The sequence below is a fragment of the Lepidochelys olivacea genome (assembly GCF_965140295.1).
Source record: "Lepidochelys olivacea isolate rLepOli2 genome assembly, chromosome: 1".
NCBI lineage: Eukaryota > Metazoa > Chordata > Testudines > Cheloniidae > Lepidochelys > Lepidochelys olivacea.
This window is the reverse complement of record NC_140411.1, coordinates 17410406-17434941: the sequence shown is the minus strand read 5'-3', so window position 1 is coordinate 17434941 and position 24536 is coordinate 17410406. Positions and strand designations below refer to the sequence as shown.

The 24536-nt window shown below is 44.4% G+C and overlaps 1 protein-coding gene across 6 annotated transcripts in view; it reads left to right on the top strand.

The window, feature by feature from the left end:
* Positions 1-24536, top strand: part of GDPD4 (glycerophosphodiester phosphodiesterase domain containing 4) — an 81804-nt gene that overhangs the window by 25812 nt on the left and 31456 nt on the right. For 4 of the 6 annotated variants that reach the window (XM_084618002.1, XM_084618000.1, XM_084618003.1 and 1 more), the window contains exons 2-6: positions 1479-1569; positions 3951-4011; positions 9129-9348; positions 17052-17155; positions 20138-20231. In XM_084618002.1, the coding sequence (XP_084474128.1) occupies positions 9166-9348; positions 17052-17155; positions 20138-20231 (381 nt within the window). In that variant the 5' untranslated portion in view covers positions 1479-1569; positions 3951-4011; positions 9129-9165. The remainder of the gene's footprint in view (positions 1-1478; positions 1570-3950; positions 4012-9128; positions 9349-17051; positions 17156-20137; positions 20232-24536) is intronic. The other 2 variants (XM_084618001.1, XM_084618004.1) reach the window with 2 other exon arrangements.

Below are 24536 nucleotides of genomic sequence, written 5' to 3'. Positions count from 1 at the left end.
TGAAAATAAATAAAGGAAGGGGTTTGGCACCCACCACTTCCTTTGTGGGTCCTAAAAGTATGAGAAGAACAGATTGCACCTACTAGAGCAAGCTTCACCATCATGGCTGCCACCCCCACCCTCTCCTGGGATCCCAGCCCTTCTTTCTCCTAATCCCGAGGGCTATCCTGACCAGACTGAGCCAGAGAGACCCAGGTGATATTGGCATCCCTACCAGCTCCAGCAGAATCCCAATCACCAACTGAGATGATATGGGATCAGAGTTAACAGCAGCAACGACAGCAGCTCCAGCTCATCTCAACCAACTTCTCTTTGCCTCAAAAGGACAGTTATTGCCATGTTGATACCATCTGAGACTGTCAAACAAGGAGGTTTTTCCTCCTATAAACTTTCTCCAGCTAAAGGGAGAGGGAAGAAGGGATGGTGTTAAAATGGGAGCCTTATTCCATACTTCACATTCCAAATGTTTTAACTATTTTTTCCTTCTTTTCTTTATCTTTAATAAAAGGTTAAAAGGATGCTGAAGGGTGTGTTTGCTGTGATACTAAGAAGGCTGCCTTCTCCGCATATCCAACCCCAAACCTTGCGTAACACTGGTTAATGTTGGACAGTGACTGGGTTATGTTAACACTGTTAGACGATAGAGTGCGTCTCAATTAATACAACACCTCTTCCATCATGGTATCTCTACTGCTCCTACCTAGAGGAAAATGGTTTCTTCCTATTTTGTTTAAAGCTTGTCAAAAGTTCATTCTTCTCCTCTTGGCTGCTGCTGTTCAGTTTTATTTTAAATCACTCTACTCTTCGTTCTCCTGGCTCCAAAAGCTCAGTTTTTAGTCACGTTGTGGCCCACACAACTGCAGAATAAAGAAGCATGTAGAGCAGATTGGCTGAGCTGGGATCTGGACTCTAAAGGGCTACTCCCCAATACTTTTCAAAAGGCCTTCCCTTACCCCCTCCAGACCTTACAAAGGTACTCCAATCCCTGGAAAGAGGCAAACAGGGTACCCGCTGCTTTATTCCTACTGCCCTCTATTGATTGACTCAATATTTTGTTAGCACCACACAGATGTCCAATACATGACTAGGGCTGGATTTTTCTAAAGAGCTCAGTTCCGATTTAGCCATCTAAATGAAATATTAATTTAGGTACCATTTAAAAATCTAGCCACTTAATTTACATGCCAGTGGTTGTTGTTTGGCACTGAGCATGTTTGAAGATCTGGGCCACAACGGTTATCCTAATATCAAGGACGTTCATCTCAAACCTATTCAAAATGCTAAGGAAATTCCTAGGCAAAACATAACCTGCATGGAGTTAAGATTTGTGTTCTATTAAAAACCTCTGAGGGAACATCTGTCATTTTCTCAGAAAAACAGAAATGTTAGAAATGCTGGAAATTCCACATTAAGGTGACACTTAAAAGATTCAAGAACGCCTAAATAACCTTAACTCTGCCCTATAACTCTTTCTACAGAAAACTGAACAACAGGAGATGAGTTTGTAGAGTCGCCATTGGATAATCCATGACTGCTGGTCCTGGTCCAGACACAGACAGATCCTATGTCGTGAGTAGCCTCAGTTTTGAATCACCTTTATGTTAGGCGATTAGGAGTTAGGACAATGGAGTCCTTTCTCTGCTGTTAGTAGGGCCGATGATGGCCCCGTTGTAATCAAACCAAATGAAATCTGTCTGATAAAACTAATTCTAGGATTGTAACAGGTGACTAAACGAACAGGGGTGGGGGACAGGTAACAATAAATACAAATAGGTTTGCATAACTTATAGTCTTGTAGATCACAATAGTTGCGGGTGGTCACCAGTCTAACCAATGTCTAATTTGATCAGTCTGAGAGGCGCAACAAATTCCATTCACAAAGGCTGCACAACTTCATTTAATCGGTAACACCAAAAATCTGCAGGGATTTATGTGGGTCACTTGACTCTTAGTGGTCAATCTGGTGCAAGTTGGCATATGTTCATTGACTTCAGTCGAGCTATGCCAATTTACAGCAGCTGATATTAGCTACTGGGTTTATTGCCCCTTTAGAATTTGCTGGCCCTTTAAGATAAGCTGATCTAATGCTTGATGACATTCCAGTAAGGGCCTTCCTGGAACTAAGGCTGGAAAGTTCTGTGTCCGTTGGGCGACAGGCACTGGGAAGTGAGAAGCAGGAAAGCAGGTCTCTGAGTTGAGAAAGAGAAGGGACAGGGCAGACAGAGACAAGGGCTGGGGGGCAGTTCAGTTTGAAAAGATTAGAGAGACCAGGGAGAGTGTTAATAACAAGCTGGTTTCAATACCAGGCAAAGAAAAACACATTCAGCCTGGAAAAATGAAGCTGAGAGATCCGGGGACAAATGGTCTGAAATACAGACTTTTACATGGGAAGAAGAAACCCAGAGAGCAGTAAGGTTGAAACCTAGGGGCAATAGGGGCTGGCAATGTGACGTGAGGTGGATGTGAAATGGTGAATGAAATGTTGCCTTTTATACACAAGTTACAAAATGCGGAGCTAAGACTCAGACTGTGAAAGTGCCTCTTGTGTGTTCCGTTCACTTCTGCTCACCCCAGGCCACTCGAGGGAGTAAAATTTTAATTTTGCCAAAAAATTATTAGCGGGTTGTGGGTGGGTTTGTGGAAACAATTTATAAAGAAAAACTAAGATTCCAGTTCATCAGGGCATTTTTAAGTTAAGTGTCTGCTTAGTGCTTTTGCTGAACTGGGGCCCAGACCAATTCTTTCCTTACCCCCAAGGGCATTGGAAGAGTAAATTCATTCATGTTTGTGAGATGCTCAGATACTGTGGTGATGGAACCAGATAAGCACCTCGATACATAGTAAGGGCCTGATTCTGCATTCCTGGTACATGTTAAACTTCCAAAGTCACTGGCATTGGATGCACATGGAGTGTATGTTCTGCCCTATGGGATACCTATAGTTGTAGATTTGGGAGCTCTAAGACTGCTCTGGGAATGTATGAAGTAAAAATGGCCCAAATCCTGAGGTTCCTATTTGGCAAATTCCCATTTTTGTCTAACTGCTGGATCCTGCTCACATTGACACCAATGGCAAAGCTTCTGTTGCCCTCAGTGGTGTAGGATCAAACACCAAGTAAGGACTGAATAAAAAACTGAGGAATAACCTGATCCCAAAATATCCAAGAACAGGAGCTGACCCATTAATGGAAAGATGCAAAATACGTAAGCTATGCAAATAGAATAGGAGCATTAGATCTGCTGTAACTCTCCTGGACAGAGGTAACGGTCAGACCTGTTTGTAATCCATACAGCACGTTTCTGATGTTATATAAATAATGACATTGAGTTCTGCAATTTTATTGTGATATTTGGTGTCTGTCTTAAAGCTGCAAGCCTTGGAGGCAAGTGATTGACTTAGAATCTCAGATTTATTAAAGAAAAAGTGAAGTTTCTAGCCCTTACGTTTGCAGAGAAAAGCTTTGAAAATATGACCTGAGTAATGTAATGTCTTAAAAACTGAGATTAAAAAAAATCCAGCACTTATTATTTTTTAAGCGATTTCATGGTATTATGAGGTTTGACTCATGATTTTGGAACACTTGGTGTTGGCAATGCTATAGTGATGTGTTAATCTTTTTCATATATAGATCTGCATGAAACACAGCCATAATTTACTCTCATTTGCATCACTGCAGAGGAGAGAATTTAACACAGAACATGTTAGATAGAGTTTGTAACTAATTTGACCAATGTCACCTCTTCTGTTGGCAAAATGTCTGTGAATGGCTCAGGAGATTTTCTGAATGTATCCATTGTTTCAAATGATTTATCAAATCACTTCAAATAAAAATATAAACTCTTGCTCTGTAGTTCATTCACAAGCAATTCATTGTGTGGAAACATGCATAAGGATGGAAAGTGTAAACTGCACATTTCTATTTTTAACTATTATTGTATTTTATAAATTAGGTAAAGAAGGCAGAGCCCTGTGCGACTTGCAGGAGACATTCCTGATTTCAGCTCCAAACAGGTAATATGTATCAAGTGACACTATCACTTCCCAAGCTCTGCAATATAACAAAAATCGCTTTTGCCAACTAACCCAGTGCTCATAAGAGGGTTTTTTTTTTAAAAAACGGTGCTTTTGTTTTCTCCCATGGGAGGTTTTTCCCTACTCCTTGCACCATAATCTCACTACTTTCTTCTCAGGTGAATTACTTTTTCACTAGTTCACACTGTTGTGCCACTTGCACTGTCTGTTCCAAGTGAGCTCACACATTAGTGATAATTTATTTTGAAAGTTGTGTTTAAAACCTAATTACTAGATCATCTCCTACATAGTCCTCTTACTGCTACTGAAAGTCCAGTCTACACTTGAAAGTGGTACCAATATAACTGGTTGGGGTGTGTGTGGGGGGGTGATTTTGTTTTTTACTGATCTAGTGATTGTGGTAGAACTTCTGGCGTGGTTGCAGTTATACCTATATAAAGGGGTCTTATACAGGACAGTGTTTCCCCTTTTTGACCCGAGAGGCTAGCCAAAATTTGGGGCTCTGTGTGTGATCCAGTAGGGAGTAGAAATTGGTAATAGGTATGTCTTTGATGCAGTTCTGTTTATTTACAAAGAATGTATAAAGTCCTGCGTCTCTGAACACAGAAGGAGTCAAATAGCAGGAAACACCTTTTGCTCACAAAACCAAGAGCACTCTTTAAAGCCTGAGCCCTGTAGCCTATAGGTATTTGCTAGGTAAGGCACAGACATAAGTTAAGGCAGTAAAGCAATGAGCCTACAAGCCTACATCCTATAAGACATTAGCTTGAGCAGTTAGCATAAGGCTTTGAGGCCTATGAGTCTTAGCATGAGTGAGTTACCCAACAGTGACCCTGGGTTATTGGGGATCTGGGAATACTATGTTTAGGGGATTTTTGTATATGACTAGATAACCACAGGAATATGAATTGATACCAGCTTTTGGATATTGTAGGATAGGAACATCCGCAGATGCATAACCACAAACTTGCCTTGGCAACAAATTGACGTACATGACAATATGTTGAGATCATTAATATGCTAACCTATGGATAAGGTCATGCCAGCAGTAGGAGGGTGAGGAAATACAAGTAAGGAAGAGGGGGAAAACCCCTGCTGAATATGCATTAGGTGTAGTGGTGTAAGTAGAACATATTATAAAAGCTGTTTGAGGAAGATAATGATTAACATTTCAGGTTGTTCTGCAAGGGATGGTGAGAGTTGGATGTTCAGATGTACATTTTGTATTATCTTTATCTACCTTGCTGGGTTAGTGTTGGTGACTTTGCTAACTGTATTAATATAACTATTACAAAAACAGAAGAGCTCCTACGGGCAGGTCTTCACTACCAGCCAGATCGGTGGGTAGTGATCCATCTATTGGGGATAGATTTATTGAGTCTCATCTAGATGTGATAAATCTATCCCTGAACACGCTCCCCATCAACTCCGGAACTCCAACTTGTGAGAGGTGGAGTCAACGGGTGAGTAGCCAAGTAAGTCGACCTAAGATACGCCAACTTCAGCTACGCTAGTCGCATAGCTGAAGTTGAGTATCTTAGGTTGACACCCCTGCCCCCAGTGTAGACCAGGGCTAAGAGTGCGTGTTGCAACTGTGTACACTGTGGTTCTCAGCTGAACAGTAATTTTAATAATACTGGGCCAGATCTTTGGACAGGAACCTAATCAAACCTCAGAGTGTTAACTGGGAATTCTTAAGTAATCAGTATAATTAATACATAATCCATAGCTCAGGCAACCCAAAAACCCTCTCCCCATGTTTCTTCCAGAGTCAGCTCAGCTACCATGGTTTCAGTTCCTCCTTCAGGTGCTCTCTTCCTGTTTCTTCTCATCTCATATCAATTTCTGTGTAATCTGTTTTCCCATTCCTCCTGCCCCCACACCCAATTACAATACTCATCCAAAATCTCCTGGACCAGTTTCTAAATACCTTTTGTCTTAGACGGGGCTTATCCTTACAGTTACGTTAATTGAATGGTGAGTTCACACCTAGCAATCTCAATGAGGTGTTAACTCAACACATAACAAGGTTTCATCCAGTTCATATCAATAACTTATTCGCCTTCCCATGCTGGAATTGCTATACAGGTATAACTTTTATAGTGAGCCCACAGCTAAGGGGTTGTACTGTTTCAGCTATATATACCTATAGTGATAGAGATACAACTTTTATGTCTAGACAAGCCCAAGTCTCAAAGCTCTGCTGGTTCATAGAATAACAGAGTTGGAAGGGACCTCTGGAGGCCATCTAGTCCAACCCCCTGCCCAGAGCAGGACCAATCCCAAGTAAATCATCCCAGCCAGGGCTTTGTCAAGCCTGACCTTAAAAACTTCTAAGGAAGGGGATTCCACCACCTCCCTAGGTAACGCATTCCAGTGTTTCACCACTCTCCTAGTGAAAAAGTTTTTCCTAATATCCAACCTAAATCTCCCCCACTGCAACTTGAGACCATTACTCCTTGTCCTGTCATCTGCTATCACTGAGACTAGTCTAGATCCATCCTCTTTGGTTCCACCTTTCAGGAAGTTAAAAGCAGCTATCAAATCCCCCCTCATTCTTTTCTTCCGCAGACTAACAATCCCAGTTCCCTCAGCCTCTCCTCATAAATCATGTGTTCCAGCCCCCTAATAATTTTTGTTGCCCTTTGCTGGACTCTCTCCAATTTCTCCACATCCTTCTTGTAGTGTGGGGCCCACAACTGGACACAGTACTCCAGATGAGGCCTCACCAGTGTCGAATAGAGGGGAACGATCACATCCCTCGATCTGCTGGCAATGCCCCTTCTTATACATCCCAAAATGCCATTGGCCTTCTTGGCAACAAGGGCACACTGTTGACTCATATCCAGCTTCTCGTCCATTGTCACCCCTAGGTCCTTCTCTGCAGAATGGCTGCCTAGCTATTTGGTCCCTAGTCTGTAGTGGGGCATTGGATTCTTCCGTCCTAGTGCAGGATTCTGCACTTGTCCTTGTTGAACCTCATCAGATTTCCTTTGGCCCAATCCTCCAATTTGTCTAGGTCCCTCTGTATCCTATCCCTACCCTCCAGCGTATCTACCACTCCTCCCAGTTTAGTGTCATCTGCAAACTTGCTGAGAGTGCAATCCACACCATCCTCCAGATCATTAATGAAGATATTGAACAAAACCGGCCCCAGGACCGACCCTTGGGGCACTCCACTAGATACCAGCTGCCAACTAGACACGGAGCCATTGATCACTACCCGTTGAGCTCGACAATCTAGCCAACTTTCTACCCACCTTGTAGTGCATCCATTCAGCCCATACTTCTTTAACTTGCTGACAAGAATACTGTGGGAGACAGTGTCAAAAGCTTTGCTAAAGTTGAGGAATAACACGTCCACTGCTTTCTCTTCATCCACAGAACCAGTTATCTCATCATAGAAAGCAATTAGATTAGTCAGGCATGACTTTCCCTTGGTGAATCCATGCTGACTGTTCCTGATCACTTTCCTCTCCTCTAAGTGCTTCAGAATTGATTCCTTGAGGACATGCTCCGTGATTTTTCCGGGGACTGAGGTGAGGCTGACCGGCCTGTAGCAAGCACAAATTATTTTAAAATATTTTCAGCTTCATTGTCCATTGCATAAATTGTACTTTGCCACAATCCGGGCTGTCTCCCAGGCTTATCAAACTGAAAGTCTTTGTGGAGAGTTGAAATCTGTTGCATGTGGGGTGTGTGACAGGGTTGGGACTCACCACTGCAGCGCCTCCTACTGTTCACTCTGGGAATTAGCTCAGTTCATGCAGAGTGCCCTCTGCCAGTGGTGTCCCATCCATCTCTTGCCCTAGATCGGCATCTTGACCCACGTTGCTCCCAGCTTGCGGAGTCCTCTTCAGGACACTGCCCTCCAGCAGTGTCCACTGCTCCAGTCTCACCCCCTTCCAGGGGTTTGGTGTTATCAGCAGTCCTTCTCTTCACCCCAGCCACACCCCAAAGTCTAACCCCTTTTGGTAGGGGTCTGGTGCAGTCCATGATGGCCACTCCCAACGGCCAGGTGGAAGTGCAAGGGGGGGACCCAGGCCCACCCTCTACTCTGGGTCCCAACCCAGGGACCCTTTGGCAGCAGCCTTCCTGCCTGCCCTCCTTCTCTCCCTTTGTCCATCTCTCTCCCTTGGCCGTTTCCCCTTCGGCCCCTTTGCACCAGCTAGGCCCTTTTTCTCAGGGCCTGCAGCCTGGCAGGTACCGGACAGGAGGTGAGGTGAGGTGAGGTGAGGTGAGGTGAGGTGAGGTGAGGTGAGGTCCGGTCCGGTCCGGTCCGGTCCGGTCCGGTCCGGTCCGGTCCGGTCCGGTCCGGTCCGCAGGAGACAGACCTTCACCCTCTGAAGGCCTGGGAGAGACTGCCTGCTCCCTTCCTGGGCAGCCTTTATATAGGGCCTAGCCTGGCCCTGATTGGCTCTCTAACAGGCTGTCCCTGATTGGCTGCTGCCTTGCGCAGCAGCTCTGGCCTGTTGTAGCCCAATCTGGCATAGGGGTGGGGCACCGCCACACCACAGGCGGGGAGAAGTTGATTTTTCTTTCTTACTGTGTATATTAAACCAGTTCAAAACAATCAGAGCTGGTTGAAAAAAGGTAAATTTTCTGTGTAATATTTTTGGTTTGGTGTGTTTTCCATCAAAAGCCTTTAAAAACAAGCTCTAAAAACAAGTGCCAGTGTATGAAGAATCACAGGAGACACTGTCTTCTGCCCCTGAATAAGGGACTCCATCAGGATAATGGAAACAATATTATCCACTCAGTTTCTTTTTCTTTGCTTTACTATAGAGCTTCTGTACAGAATCTTCCCCAGTTCCCATCCTGCCAGTCTTAAAGAAACAGAACACATACCTTCACATCCATCTTGTCCTGCCAGTCTTGGCATGCCAACAGAAAAGGCTGGCAGCTCATCCTTTGGAGGTTCCCTTTTTCATTCAGCTTTCTACATGCAGGAGTACGTATGGCCTAATGGGATCACACAGTAGGTCTAACTCAGGGCAAAATCTGGCGCAAGCCTGCTAGTCAGACAAGCTATGTGAAATGTGTTGTCCAGGGAGGCAAGAGCAGATATGGGACAAATGTCCCCTGATGATTTTCAGTTTCATTTCAGAGGGAAAATGAGATAAGCCTCCTCAGATGGACAGCAGTTCCGTCAGTCTCAAGAAGCTCAAGTTTGGGAAGTTGAAGGTGGTGCGTCGGCACTTGCTGCAGCGGTATGAACATCAGCCCTTCATCTCCTGCCTGGCAGGGTTCTACAGCTGCCGGTGGAAGCGATATCAGCGGAGAAGGACTGAGCCAGGAAAATTCTGCTGCAAGATGGTATGTTAGCATGTTGTTACTGTGAGCTGTTAGTTACGGGACAAGTCCATCACACTTGTATTCGAAAGGTGCTATGGGCCAAACTCTGCCCTGATTTATGCCTCATGCAAACTTACTAGTATCTCTGGAGGATGTTAGCAGAAGCTACTGAAGTTAGACATTTTAAAATCAGCAGGTTCAGTTAACTTTCATCCAAGAGTTTTAAAAGAGATGGCTGAGGAGCTCTCTGGACTACTAATGTTGATTTTTCAATAAGTCTTGGAGCACTGAGGAATTTCAAGAAGACTGGAAGAAAGCTAATGTTGTGCCAGTATTTAAAAAGGGTAAACAGGATGACCCAGGTAATTATAGGCCTGTCAGTCTGACATCGATTCCAGGCAAGATAATGGAGTGGCTGATACAGGACTCAGTTAATAAAGAATTAAAGGAGAGCAACATAATTCATGCAAATAAACATGGATTTATGGAAAATAAATCCTGTCAAACTAACTTGATTTTTTTTAATGAGTTTACAAGATTGGTAGAAAAAGGTAATACTTAGATTTTTGTAAGCATTTGACTAGGTACCACACAATATTTCAGTTAAAAGCTAGACCACTATAAAATTAACACAGCACACATTACATGGATTAAAAACTGGTTCATTGATAGGTCAGTGTAAACAGGGAATTGTCATCAAGTGCGTGTGTTTCCAGTGGGGTCTCGCAGGGATCAGTTCTATGATATTTAACATTTTTATCAATGACCTGGAAGAAAACATAAAATCATCACTGATAAAGTTTCCAGATGACACAAAAACTGGGGAGTGGTAACTAGTGAAGAGGATAGGTCACTGGTTCAGAGCACTCTGGATCACTGGGTGCAAGCAAATAATATGTGTTTTAATACAGCTAAATGTAACTGTATACATCTAGGAACAAAGAATGTAGGCTATCCTTACAGGATGGGGGACTCTATCCTCTGAAAAAGTTTTGGGGGTTGTGGTAACTTGAGTTCCCAGCGTATGTTATGGCCCAACCAGCAATCCTGGGATGCACAAACAAGGTAATCTCAAGTAGGAGCAGAGAGAGGTTATTTTATCTCTGTATTTGGCACTGGTGCAGCTGCTGCTGGAATATGGTGTCCAGTTCTGGTGACCACAGTTCAAGAAGGATGTTGATAAACTGGAGAAGATTCAGAGAAGAGTCATAAAACTATTAAAGGATTAGAAAACCTGCCTTACAGTGGTTGACTCAAGGAGCTCAATCTAGTTAGATTAACAAAGAGAAGGTTTTGGGGTGACTTCATTGCAATCGGTAAATATCTACGTAGGGAACAAATAATTAATAATGGACTCTTCAGTCTAGCAGAGAGAGGTATAACAAGATTCAATAGCTTGAAGCTGAAATTAGACAAATTCAGACTGGAAATTTTTGACAGGAAGAGCAAATAACATTGGAACAATTTACAAAGGATCCTGGTGGATTCTCCATCACTGACAATTTTTAAATCAAGATTGGATGTTTTTCTAAAAGCTCTGCTCTAGGAATTATTATGGTGAAGTTCTGTGGTCTGTGTTATATTGGAGGTCACACTAGATGATCCTGATGGTCCCTTCTGGACTTGGAATCTATGATTCTTCTTTGAGTGATGGTCCCCGTGTGTATTCCACATCTGGGTACGCATGTGCGGCATGTGCCTGAGGTGGGAATTTCTTCAAAGCAGTGTCCATTTACCCACACATGTGCAGCAATTCTCCCTGTGCTTCCGACTGAGGGTATAAGAGGCAACGTGAGTTGACACCTCCCCTGTTCCTTCTTACTGCTGCATGGCCTGAGTTGGAATTGTGTCCTCTTCACTATTGCAGAACCTGTAAAATGTAGTTTTAAATAGTTTATATCTTAGCTTAGGAATTCTAGTTAGTATAGAATAGAATACTCCCACAGTCTGGGGAAATCCTCACTGGTCCCAGGACTATGCCCAGGGTCCCAGGATGCAGAAGAACATAAGGATGGCCATACTGGGTCAGACCGAAGGTCCATCTACCCCAGCAATGCTGTCTTCCGACAGTGGCCAATGCTAGGTGCTTCAGAAGGAATGAACAGAACAGGTAATCATCAAGTGATCCATCCCATGTCGCCCATTCCCAGCTTCTGGCAAACAGAGTCTAGGGACACCATCCCTGCCCATCTTAGCTAATATCCTCCAGGAACTTATCTAGTTCTTTTTTGAACCCTGTTATAGGCTTGGCCTTCACAACATCCTCTGGTAAGGAGTTCCATAGGTTGACTATGCATTGTGTGAAGAAATATTTCCTTTTATTTGTTTTAAACCTGCTGCCTATTAATTTCATTTGGTGGCCCCTAGTTCTTGTGTTATGAGAAGGAGTAAATAACACTTCCTTACTTACTTTCTCCACACCAGTCATGATTTTATAGACCTCTATCATATCCCCCCTTAGTCGTCTCTTTTCCAAACTGAAAAGACGCAGTCTTATTAATCTCTCCTCATATGGAAGCTGTTCCATACCCCTAATAATTTTTGTTGCCTTTTCAGTATCTTTTCCAATTCCAATATATCTTTTTTGACATGGGGCAACCACATCTGCATGCAGTATTCAAGATGTGGGCGTACCAGGGATTTATACAGGAGCTATATGATATTTTCTGTGTTATTATCTATCCTTTTCTCAATGATTCTTGACATTCTGTTCACTTTTTTGACTGCCGCTTCACACTGAGTGGATGTTTTCAGAGAACTATCCACAATGACTTCAAGATCTCTCTTGCGTGGTAGCAGCTAATTTAGACCCCATCATTTTATATGTATAGTTGGATTTATGTTTTCCAATGTGCATTACTTCGCATTTATCAACATTGAATTTCATCTGCCATCTCAGAGGTGGAATTGTTACTGTTGCCTCAGGAGAGGTCCCATCTTTATCCATCAGGCAGGAGTGCCTCAGTACCAATAACGCCACTGTTACTGACAGAACCATACTCAGAATTGGAGGAGTCAGAGGAGGTAGCTGCACCAGGATCTCCCTGAAGGCACAGGAGCCCTGGTAGACAGCGGAGACACTATTATTCCTCGGGTTCTGACCCCACCCCAGACATCTGGTATAGATTCCTGTGGGGGCCACAGCGACTGATCCTTTCTTCTGGCCACATTGGGGCCCTTGGGACCCCTATGGCAGACGCCCAGACCCTTCTCAGGAGTTGTACCATTCCTCCCTCTCTCATTAGCCAGTTCCATCAGTGCATGAGGTGGAACTGGTGTTCCTCTGGTACCACCAATTCCGACATGGGGCTCCTCAGCATCTCTGGATGATACTATCACTTCTTTATGGCCCTCTCTGTTGAATGACCACTGGCAATATCAGATGTTGCAAAGGGTTGCTAATGATCTACACATCCCACTAGAGGAGGTCCAGGACCCCTAACATCGGCTTCTGGACGTTTTACAGCCACAGGGACCCATCAGGGTGGCCCTTCCAGTTAACGAGGCTGTATTAGAAACAGCCAGATCAGTTTGACATACATCAGCTTCTTATGCACCTACATCAAAATGAGCTGAAAGATGCTATTTTGTACCAGCCCAGTGGGCTGACTTCTTGTTTTCCCATTCTGCACCCAATTCATTGGTGGTACAGGCAGCTATTGGAGAGAGCTTGGGTGCACTACCAAAAGTCTACCCTGGCAGATAACTGGTCAAAGAGACAGAACCTCCTTAGTAGGAAGGTTTTCTCCCTCACAGGCCTCAAATTTTGCATAGCTAATTATCAAGCTTTATTAGCAAAATACAATTTTAACACCTACATCAGGCTTGTGGAATTTAAAGACAAACTCTTTGTGGAAGACCAAGTCCAGTTTCAGTCCCCTCTGGATGAGGGGAGGTTGGTAGCAAAGTACGAGGCTGTGGTAGATGCTGCAGACACAGCATCCAGATCTTTGGCCACAAGACTGATCATGAGAAGGCACTCCTGGCTGTAGTCGCCAGGCTTCCCTACAGAGGTCCAAAATACTATCCAAGATCTCCCCTTCGATGAATCCAACCTTTTTAATGAAAAGACAGTTGAGTCTCTAGACTCTGCAAAGGACTTGAGATCCACCCTGTGATCCCTCGGGATTTACACTCTTGCCCCCAGAAGGAAACACTAGATAGAGCCACATTTTCAACCACGACTACCTCCTGCACCTACCCCATACTACCAGTGTCCACCTGAACCTCCTCGTAAGCAACAAAGGATTCAGAAGTCCCATTTCTGAGCTCTCTTCACCGCTACACCTGCCACGTACTCCCAACTGCAGGCCAAAAGCCATTTTTGACATGCACATCAAGACCCACGTAGATGCCACCTACTTCTTCTCCCATCATCTTTGGAGGCCGTCTTACTTTCTTCACCCAGAGTTGAAGCAAGATCACCATGGACAGTTGGGTTCTGGAGATTATCCATAGAATTTTTTCTTTCCCTCCTCGCAAGCCACCTTCCTACCTCCATCAGGGACCCCCTCACCAACTGATTCTTCAATGGGAGGTGGAATCCCTGTTACACCAGGGGGTAATAAAGAGCATCCCACCTCAGTATCAGGGGAGAGGGTTCTACTCTCCATATTTCCTAGTCCCCCAATAAGACAGAGAATGGAGACTCATCCTGGACCTTCAGTAACTCAAATCTTTATCCGAAAACTGAAATTCAGGATGATTGCACTGGCATCTATAATCTCCTCCCTTCAGGAGGGAGCGTGGTTCATGGCTTTTCAGATGAAGGAAGCCTATTTCCATATGGAAATTCACCCATCACATGGGAAGTTCCTGCATTTCAGGGTTGGCAAAGAGCACTACCAGTTCCTCATAGTTTCGTTGGACTTGCAACGGCACACAGGGTGTTCATGGAAGTTTTCACCATGGTAGCGGCCCAGACGAGGCATCAGGGATTTAGGGTATTTCCGTACATGGACAACTGGCTCTTGGTAGGCCAATCTCGCCAAGAAATTATGTGAGCAACAGAGTTTCTTCAGTGCCTCCTTGCCACCTAAGTGTTTGTATAAACAAAGACAAGTCTGTTTTGTCACCCACAAGGACAATGCATTTTATAGGAGGATGGCTGGACTCAATCTATGCGAGAGCTTTCCTTCCCACAGACAGATTTTATGTGATCACTGATGAGCAACCTGATCTTTTGCATCACCCACAAACCTTGAACGACGATGCATCAGTTTCTCTCCCTGTTAGGCCACATGGCTGCATGCACCTAGGTGACACCTTTCACCAGACTCCACCTGTAGTGCCTACAAGGTTGGCTCCATTCGACCTACAGACCAAACAGGGATCACATCACCTCCAAAGTCACCATTCTCTCTGGAGTTCTCACCTCCCTCATTTGGCTGTCCAAACCGAACAAAGGCATAGTGGGGACTCCCTTCAGCCCTCCCATACTGAGGGCCACCATCTTGATGTACACCTCCCTTACAGGATGGGGTGATCACATAGACTGTCATACTGCTCAGGGTACCTGGACCCCATGAGAGGCCAGGATTCATATAAATTTACTGGAGCTGAGAGCAGTTGGCCTGTCGTGCAAGGCCTTTTTCCCTTCGTAGGCTCACTCCATGTACAAATAACGTCCGACAATATCACCACAGTGGCCTATATAAACAAACAGGGAGGAGTGAGATCTCATCCCCTCTGGGTGGAAGCAATCAGACTTTGGAACAGGTGTATCAGAAATCATATCTCCTGGGTGCTCAGAGCTCCCTAGCACAGAGATTAAGCAGAAGCTTCTCTGCAGACCACAAATGGGAGCTCCACCACACAAAACTAACCACCATATTTGCTCTATGGGGAACTGTGCTATGGGACCTCTTTGCATCCCAGATGAACAGAAAGCTTCCCATATATTGCTCCAGGGGAGCCATAGGCCAAGACTCCCAGGGCGATGCTTTCCCTGACAGATGACCTCAGATATGCCTTTCCTCCCATCCACCTACACCAGAAGTTATATGTAAGATTCGATGTGACAGAGCCACCATTCTCCTCTTTGCACCCTTGGCCAGACAATTCTGGTTCACAGAGCCCTGATGATGCCTGCGTGCCCCCTTATCAGGATGCATGCATTTCAGGATCTCTTAACTCAGGATGGGGGGAAAGTCAAGTACCTCAACCAGCACTCACTCCGCCTCACAGCTGGGTGTTTGGATGGGTGTTGGAGGTAGAACACTCATGCTCCACCCCTGTTGAGTAAATCCTGACCCCAAGCAGGAAGGATCCTATTAGACTCTACTACCTGGCTAAATGGTGGTGTTTTTTGACTTGGACATGTCGCCACCAGCATACACTTGATATTGTAGGTGTTCCAGTTATCTGAGACTATCTCCTCTTCTCAGAGACCTCAAGTTCAGCCGTCAGTTCACTGTGAGTACACCTAGCAGCGATTAGCACCATCCTCCCCCCCGGTGGAAGGACTTTCTGTCTTTATACACCTGACCTCGATTCGATTTATGAAGGTCTCGATGAGGACCTTCCCACTGGTCATTGGGGGAATGGCTCAATGAGACCTTAACCTTGTCCTCTCAACACCTGTAGGCCTGCTCTTTGAATGTCTGGCCACATGTGCCATGACCCATCTGTCCACCCATGAAGGTCATGTTCTTAGTAGCCATCACTTCAGCAAGAAGGGTCAGTGAGCTGGGAGCCATGATGACAGACACTCCTTATACAGTATTTCACAAGGAGATGGTTTCTGTTAGGTTAATTCCTCCTCAAGATTGTGTCTGAGTTCCACATCAATCAATCAATCAATCAATCAATCAATCAATCAATCCAGTTATCTGTATTCTTCCCAGAACCATACCCTTCTTCCGAGGAGAAGATACTTCACTCCCGGCATGCCCTGGCATTCTACCTGCAGAGAACCAGACCCATTAGAAAATCTCCAAGGCTCTTTGTTGCCATGGCAGAAAGGGCATGGGGACAAGCCATATCCTCACAGTGGATTTTTAAGTGGGTTTCAGGATGCATCTTAGAATGCTACAAACTAGCCAAGCTTCCCCCTCCTGGGCGTATCACAGCTCACTCCATTTGGGCACAAGCGGCCTCCACGTTCTGCTGCAGGACATCTTCAGAGTAGCAACTTGGAGTTCTGTCCCTGCTTTCACAGCACACTACTCTCTGACTCTGGAGAAGGGACCATGTTTTGGTTCTGTGTTTGTACAGTGCCTAGCACAATGGGGTCCTGGTCCCTGGCTGGGGCTCCTCTGTGCTACGGCAATACAAATAAAATAACAAATGTGACAACGGTAAAGAGTTAGTTCATTTTCTTCTCATGCTGAGTGCCACTAGAACAGGCGATAAAACTAAGAGTAGTGGGATTGAATGAAGAAAAGGAAAATTTAAGCTAAAAATCAGGGTAAACTACAAATGGTGAGATCCAGTAGATTGTGGGATTGTCTCCTATGGGAAGAGTGGAGGCCTCAATCACATGAGTTATCTAAAGCTCTGATCGAGAAAGCACTGAAGAACAAATTGTAGGGAATGTTCCCCTGCCAGTACAGACCTGGACTAGGTGAGCTAATAAGGTCCTTTCCCTCTCTGACTTCTGTGATTCTGACACCAAGCCTCAGGCATCTGGGATAAATTGAGGGTCAAAAATATTCCTGCAGTGTATGCTGTCCGTCATTGTGTAAACAAGGCTTTAACCCCCTGGCCTTTCTCTCCATTTCCAGGGGGAATGTGTGTTCATCCCATTTCTCATTGGAGCATTCTGCCTCTCTTTAGTCTTTCTGTACATGTGGGGGGAAGCAAAGAATGACTATAATAACTTCGACTGGTAAGTAGCACAGTCTCCCTCCTCCCCCACCCAGTTGAAATTAGGTTGTCAATAGCCAGTTGTCTGCCTGGAGAGGAAGGACGGGTAATGAGGCCAGGCAGCGCGTTCTAATATACTGAGCACAGGACTATGCATCAGGAAAGCCAGAGTTCTTCTCTCAGCTCTGGCAACAACCTGCTGTGCAAAGCTGGGTCCATCGCACTGGTCATGGTCCTGTGAGAAGCCCCCATTGCCTGTAAGGGGAACGGAGAATACTCAGCCTCTCACAGGAGATGCTCAGCATGTTGGGCTCCTTAACCAATGTGTGTGGTGCCTTTCCTAATTGCAAACTGGGGCTAATTCATGCTTACCCTGGTCAGGCTGGGAGGATTCGTTAGTTAATGCACACAGGGCACCTGGGGGATGGAAAGTGCTGAGTTTTATTTTGAGGATATCATGAGGGCGCTGCTTGTTTACAAGCTAATGACCAGTTTCAGAGTAACAGCCGTGTTAGTCTGTATTCGCAAAAAGAAAAGGAGTACTTGTGGCACCTTAGAGACTAACCAATTTATTTGAGCATGAGTATTGTTTCATATTCTCTGTGTATATATAAAGTCTGCTGCAGTTTCCACGGTATGCATCCGATGAAGTGAGCTGTAGCTCACGAAAGCTCATGCTCAAATAAATTGGTTAGTCTCTAAGGTGCCACAAGTATTCCTTTTCTTTAAGCTAATGACCGTCTCCTGGGCTGAATATGCTCTGAAGCAGAACAGCGAGGTTTTTACAGAAAATACAGTCCAAGGCCAAAGGCTCTGGTGTTTGTTGCCACGGGGTAGTGTTATCCCCGGTTTATAACAGGAAGTAGCCTCAAGTTGTTGTTAGATGGAAATGCTTATTTAAATATTAAGGCCAAAATTTTCATATCCAGATACTTAAAGTCAGGCTCTTAAATCCATCTAAATTAAAGAGGCTTGATTTTCACCAGAGCTGAGCTGAGATGCTTTGGGTGGCTCGAGGTGTAAATATGTATTTAGGTGCCTGACTTTAGGCCCTCACGGGTGAAAATTTTGGCCCTAAACTATCTGTGAAATGAAAGACAACACCTACAAAAGTCAAAATGGGCTGTCCGCAAACAAAGAAAACACTTTGGTCTGTCTTCCCTTCCTATGCTCATCCATTATCTCTCCCCTTCTCTTCACCCTCCCCACTTTCCTCCCTCCCGCCACCTTCCCTTTTCTCCCACAGCTCAGTAAGGCTCTCGCCCCTTGAGTATCTATTAGACCTTTTATTTACACGGCTTCAAAACTGGGTGGGGTGGGAAGGACTGGCATTCTCCCAGAGTAGATTATCATTATCTGTATTACAGTAGTACCTAGAGCCCAAAGACTTCACAATCTAAATAGACAAGACAGACAAAGGGTGGGAGAACAGAAGAATTGGTATCCCCATTTTGAAGATGGATGAGCTGAGGCAAAGTGACTTGCCCAAGGTCACATGGAAAGTGTATGGCAAAGCCAGGAACAGAATCTAGATCTGAGACTCGGTCTAGTGCCTTAACCACAAGAGCATCTTTCCTCTCCAATACAAAGATGTTTGTAACTCAAGCATAACAATTGTTCTGGGGACATGTGACCTGCCTGTCTCTAGGGAAAGGCACCATGGGAAAAGGGATGGGAAGATTAAATGAAATGAACAAAAACACTGTTTGTTTTTTCCCCTGCTCCTTCTCTTGGATTTTTTCTGCTTCCTCTAAAAAGGTCAAGCTGGGAAGGCAATTTTGTGTTTGTCAAACAGCTTAAATTTTGAGTACAGCAGAGCAGAAGGATTAGCATAGCCAATTGGAGTTGAGCAATTTGCTTGTTCACAGCAGGGATATTGAGAAATAATCAGCTGATGACTATGCGAATCCTTGCACTCTGAAATATGAAGTGATCATGCAAATTAGACATCTAGAACCAATCAGAGTTCAGTGAACTCCAAGATTGGGGGAAAAACTGTAACATTGTTATTTATTTGGGTCAGTAACTGTCTGTGCAGCACACCTCTCCTAATCTTAATCTGGGCATTTACAGCATATTTGACTCAACATTTTGGTCTCTGGGTGCTTTACCAGTTCTGAGAAGAAATAAAAGACCCCTGTGCCTTTCTCCACCCAGCCCCAAGCTGGTGCCTTTTTGATTGTTTAAGGGGTGGGAATGGAGTGGTTCATTGTGGAAAGGCACCATCTAGCCTAGCCAGGAGTGCCATGTTCATGGACCAGTTGCAAAGAGAGTTGAATTCTGATATTGTGTTGTTGGGCCTTGTCTTAAAAAGCTAGTGCTAGAAACCAAGACTTCATATAACAGTGAAAATGAGGAATTCCAAGTGACACATAGCCCTTGTCTCTAAGGCAAGCAGTTTGTAAGGGATTGGCTAGTGAAGTAATGTCAAGATGAAGTGGGGTGTGGATGCAGCAGGGAAAGAAGATATTATTCCAAATGATGTTATTAATTTCCAACATTGTGTAGCCTGTCAGGAGTAGAAACACTTTGTTGGATCAATCCAAACACTCTCAGGACCAGCAAGCTTATCTGAGCGATGCTCTTGGACCAGTTCTCAGAAATACATTTTATCCCTACCTTGCCATTTGTGTTATGGTCACTCCAGTTTTATGAAGGTGGATTCCATTATATCAACATGTTTCCTCCTAGTAGGAAATGCATAGCTGTGTTCCTTCAGGAGGGAAGTGTGGGGGGATGGAAGGGAATTTATTTCTTACATTTATTTAAATAGGTTTCAGAGTAGCAGCCGTGTTAGTCTGTATTTGCAAAAAGAAAAGGAGTACTTGTGGCACCTTAGAGACTAACCAATTTATTTGCGCATAAGCTTTTGTGAGCTACAGCTCACTTCATTGGAATGTATCCAATTTATTTGTTTAGTCTCTAAGGTGCCACAAGTACTCCATTTATTTAAATGTAACTCTTAATAATTGCAGACAGTTTATAAGATTTTATTGCATTTTAGGTACAACTATGGAAACACAGGCCACTGGTTTCTCTGGTCTGTTTTTCTTCTGATTCTAGCTGCAGTCTTGTTTACATACATCACACTGTTACTGGTAAGTAACATTATCTTTAAACAGCGCTGTTGCCTGACAGCTAGTTATGGACCACGCAATTGGTGTTTGCATCCGCATTTAGTCTCAGCTAACGTTTGGGTTTGACAGCACAAAAGTATTAAAAACTGAGTCAAGCATCAATGGTAAAGAATCACAGAAAGAGTCACTTTTCTTCTTCTAACCCTGAACAAGGACATTCGTTAGACTGCAGAAAGCATTATTATCCCTAAAACTGTTTTGCTTCTCTCTTTTACTGTAGACCTTCTAATTAGAAACATACCCCTCCCCTCCCCTGCCTGGTTTCCTGCTACAGATTTAAACAAAAAGGGCGCACATGCTCACAAACAGCTCTCCTGAAAATTATGCCCACAATTGCAAAAATCACATGGGATCTTACCTTTTAAAAATCTCATGAGATCCTATCTGATCTCCTGAGATTTTTGTCGAACAGCAGGTGGATATATGGCAAGAGGCACTGATCTTGTGTGATTTTCACTGTTCACAGTGGTGGAACTGTTACAAGAATAGATGTTGTTGTCCTGAAATTTCTACCATCTTCTCTCCCCATCCCTGCACTCTCAGAAAACAAAGCAAAAACCTTAACTACAAGACAGATTTGGAAAATGACCACCTTCTGGATCTAGAGCCAAAACTCAAGAAACTGGTTCAGTCTCAGATATTTGACTCTGAATTCACTCTTCCCCCAACCACACTTTGAAATTTGAGGGGGCTGGATCTGATCTGAGGTTACATCTTGGACTCATCTATGCCACTAATGATCTACATTATTCTTATCTCATTGTTTCCTTGTGCTGGTCCCCATCTATTTGTTGCATTCACCTGTTGTCCCTCTCATCTTATACTTAGGTTGTTAGCTGTTCAGGACAGGGAGCATACTTTGTTCTGTGTTTACCCTGCGCCTAGCACAATGAAGTCCAGATTCATGACTGGGCCCTGGGCACTAGTGTAGTACAAATAAATTATGACATTTTATTCTAACGTAAATAAAAAAAGGCTGCAAATAGGGGCCCTACTTGCCTGTGGCCTTTAGGTGTTACCACAACATAAACGGAAAATGGTAACCATTCTCCTGCTTAGCAATGGTGCAAATATAAATACTTCATTAAGATGATGTTGGTGCTGGTGAAAGGCAACACATTGATTCCATAGATCCTGAGGTCTGTTACCTACAGAACAGATCCATCACAGGCATTGGTGGGTGAGAGCTTCACCCACCCCAGCATACCACCATGTGAGAGGACAGACGGCCTGGTGGCTGGGGTACTAGCTTGGGGTTTAGGAAATCCAGGTTCAATTCCCTGCTTTGCTGCAGACTTCCTGTGCAACCTTGGTCACGTCACTTAGTCTTTCTGTGTCTCAGTTCCCCACTTTAAAATGGGGATAATAGCACTGCCCTATATACTGGGGACAAATTCATTAAAGACTATGAGGTGCTCAGATACTGTGGTGATGGGAGCTACAAGGATACTTAACATGTGTCTCTTCAGCTAGCCAGGTTACCAGTTAGGCAGAAGCAGTCTGGGACTGTATTTCTTTACAGAAGCAATAGAAAAGCTGCAGAGTGTTTCTAATGGCACTTGCCCTACTTGCTGCAGAACTGTGTCATTGTGTCTAATTTGGTGATGTTGCTCCATGCATCTATGTGGAGGAGTGGTGGGTGCCAGGAGGCAATAAGCCCCAAAGTAAATAGGATTAGGATAAGAAGGAAGCGAGAGCATAGGAAACACACTGCCATTTCTGGTGAGGGAAAGAAACAGCTCCCTGCGCCTTATCACTGCAATTCTGAAACCTGACTCCTTCTGTCAAGCACAGGATTGCTCCAGTTTAGTACTAACCTAGTGAAAGCTCTTATCGCCACAGACTTAACTCTGTCCAGAGCTGCTTCAGCCAGAGCCCACTATTAAAACAGACTTCTTCTGCCACACCCCCCCCCGACCCCAAAGTATTTTTCAAAGGGCATAATGCAGCTGAACCCCTGCAGGGCATAGGTCCCTGATAGCATCTCTGAGTGTGTGACCACCCTATAAAGTGAGATATGGATTCCCAAGTTTTGGAAACAGATTGACTTGCAGTATCAAAGCCTTAGGCCTGGCCTACACAGGCTCTGTCCCAGTATGACTATGTTGGTGAGGTGGGTGACTTTTTTCTTTTTTTTTAACTAACGGAGTTACATTGCTACAACCCCTAATGTGGACACAGTTGGATTGGCTTGGGCCTGGTCCACACCTAAAAATTAGATCAGCCGAGGCACCTTGCTCAGGGCTGTGAAAAATGTTGTGCTTTGAGTGCCATAATTAGGTCAAGCTAACCGCCACTGTAGACGCAGGTAGGGGTCAACCTCTTGGAGGGGTGCACTGCCTACATGGATGGAAAACCCCCTTCTGTTGATGTAGGAAGTGTCTACGTTACAGCACTTCAGAGACACAGCTGCTGTGCTCTTGCTGTGCCGCTGTAGTGTAGACATGGCCTAAGTGTGCACTTAAATGTTTTGTCTACACAGCTATCTCCCTTAGGGATGTGAAAAATAACATCCCTAACAACAGAGCTGTGCGGGCAAAAACCCTAGTGAAGATGCAGTTATACCAGAAAAAGTCCTTTTGCCAGTACAGCTTACTCTGTTCAGGGAACTGTTTTAAGCATCACTGCAAAGTGGGGGTTGCCGGTATAGCTCTTATTAGTATACTTACAGTATACCTTTTAAGTGTAGACAAGGCCACTGGTATTATTGCACCTTTGGACCCAAGTGACTAGTCAAAGTTTGGAGCCCTGTGGGTGTTCCAGGTGGGAGTAGAAATTGGTGGTAATCAGGTATGTCTTTGATGCAGTTTTGTTTATGTCTGAAGAGAGTACAAAGTCCTGTGTCACTGAACTCAGAAGGAATCAAATGGCAGGAAACAGCACCTAGAGTACTCTTTTAGCCTGCACCCCTCACCCAAACCCCTCTTCCCAGGTTTCTTCCCGTGTCAGCCACCGGGCTTTCAGCTGCTCCTTTAGGCTGTCTCTCTTTCCAGGCTTTCTTGCCTGTTCTTTATGTTCTGCCTCCCCACCCACCCACACAAAACAATACTCACTAAAAACTTGTGGACTGGTTCACACACCTTTTGTCTTAAGGAGGCTTATGCTTAATTGAAGTTCTGTTAATTGAAGGGTGAGTTCACACCTATCAACCTCCATCCCATAAGAAGGTTTCACCCTAGAGGTGCCTTGTAGCGAAGGCTTTGTCTACACTACACAGCTTTCAGCGACACAGCCATGTCACTAAAAGTCGGGCAGTGTAAATGCTGTTTGTTGGAACTTTTGCCGCCAACATACTTCCACCCCCTACGAGTGGGGTTCGCGTTGTCGACAGGAGAGTGCTCCTGCCGACAATGAGCCGTTTACACTGCCACTTGCCATGGCAAAACTTGTGTCTTTCAGGGGGGGCTTTTTTAAGCACCTGTGAACAACAAAAGTTTGGTCGTTCAATTGGCAGTGTAGACAAAGCCTTATTCTCCTTCTCATACAGGAATAGCTGTACCAAGTATAAGGTACCTACCTTTATACTGATATAACTGGATCCACATCAGGGGAGCTTTACCCCTTTAGCTATACCGATTTAGCTAAAATGTGGCAACTTTTAGTGTGGACAGTAAGAGCTGCGAGCCATTGCCAGGAGGCAACTTCTGGTCTTCCAAGTGGCCTGTGAAGGAAAATAAAATGGATTTGTGGCCACGCTCACTTTTTGTTTTTTTGTTCTTTGAGGGTTTTTTTTTTAACATTTATAGATGTAGTCAGTCGGGTTCCTTCCCAACCCAAAAAGCGTGAGGATGTTTTGTGTGGTTGCAGCTTTTCTTTTAGAGCCTAATGTCTCGCCTACCTGTTTTTCCAGGAAGAGATACTCTGGAGGACTGGAAAACTAGCAGAATGATGTTATCAGAGCTCCCCAGGAAGGTGAAGCCTGATTAAATGAAAGGGTTTTCTTCAAGAGCGTTAACCTCTGCATTTGCTGTTTTTTATTAATTCCTGTTTCACTCAAATGCCTAACCAACAGTTGGAAGAAAACCTCTCTCTGTTAAAGATGGATAAGCTCCCACAGCCATTCAGCAGGTTTTCCAAGCCAGGGAAGATGTGACATGACATTTATCACATGTCTAAGGATTTCCAGGATTAAAAAACTCGGGGAAAAATAATACTAAGAATTAATTCTAGGTTTTCTTTACAAAGCCTGAACACGTAAAAGAGAGAGCACCACCCTGATCGTTCCCTTTGCCAGGTCAGCTTTAAGCAACGAAGCTGTCTTGCTGA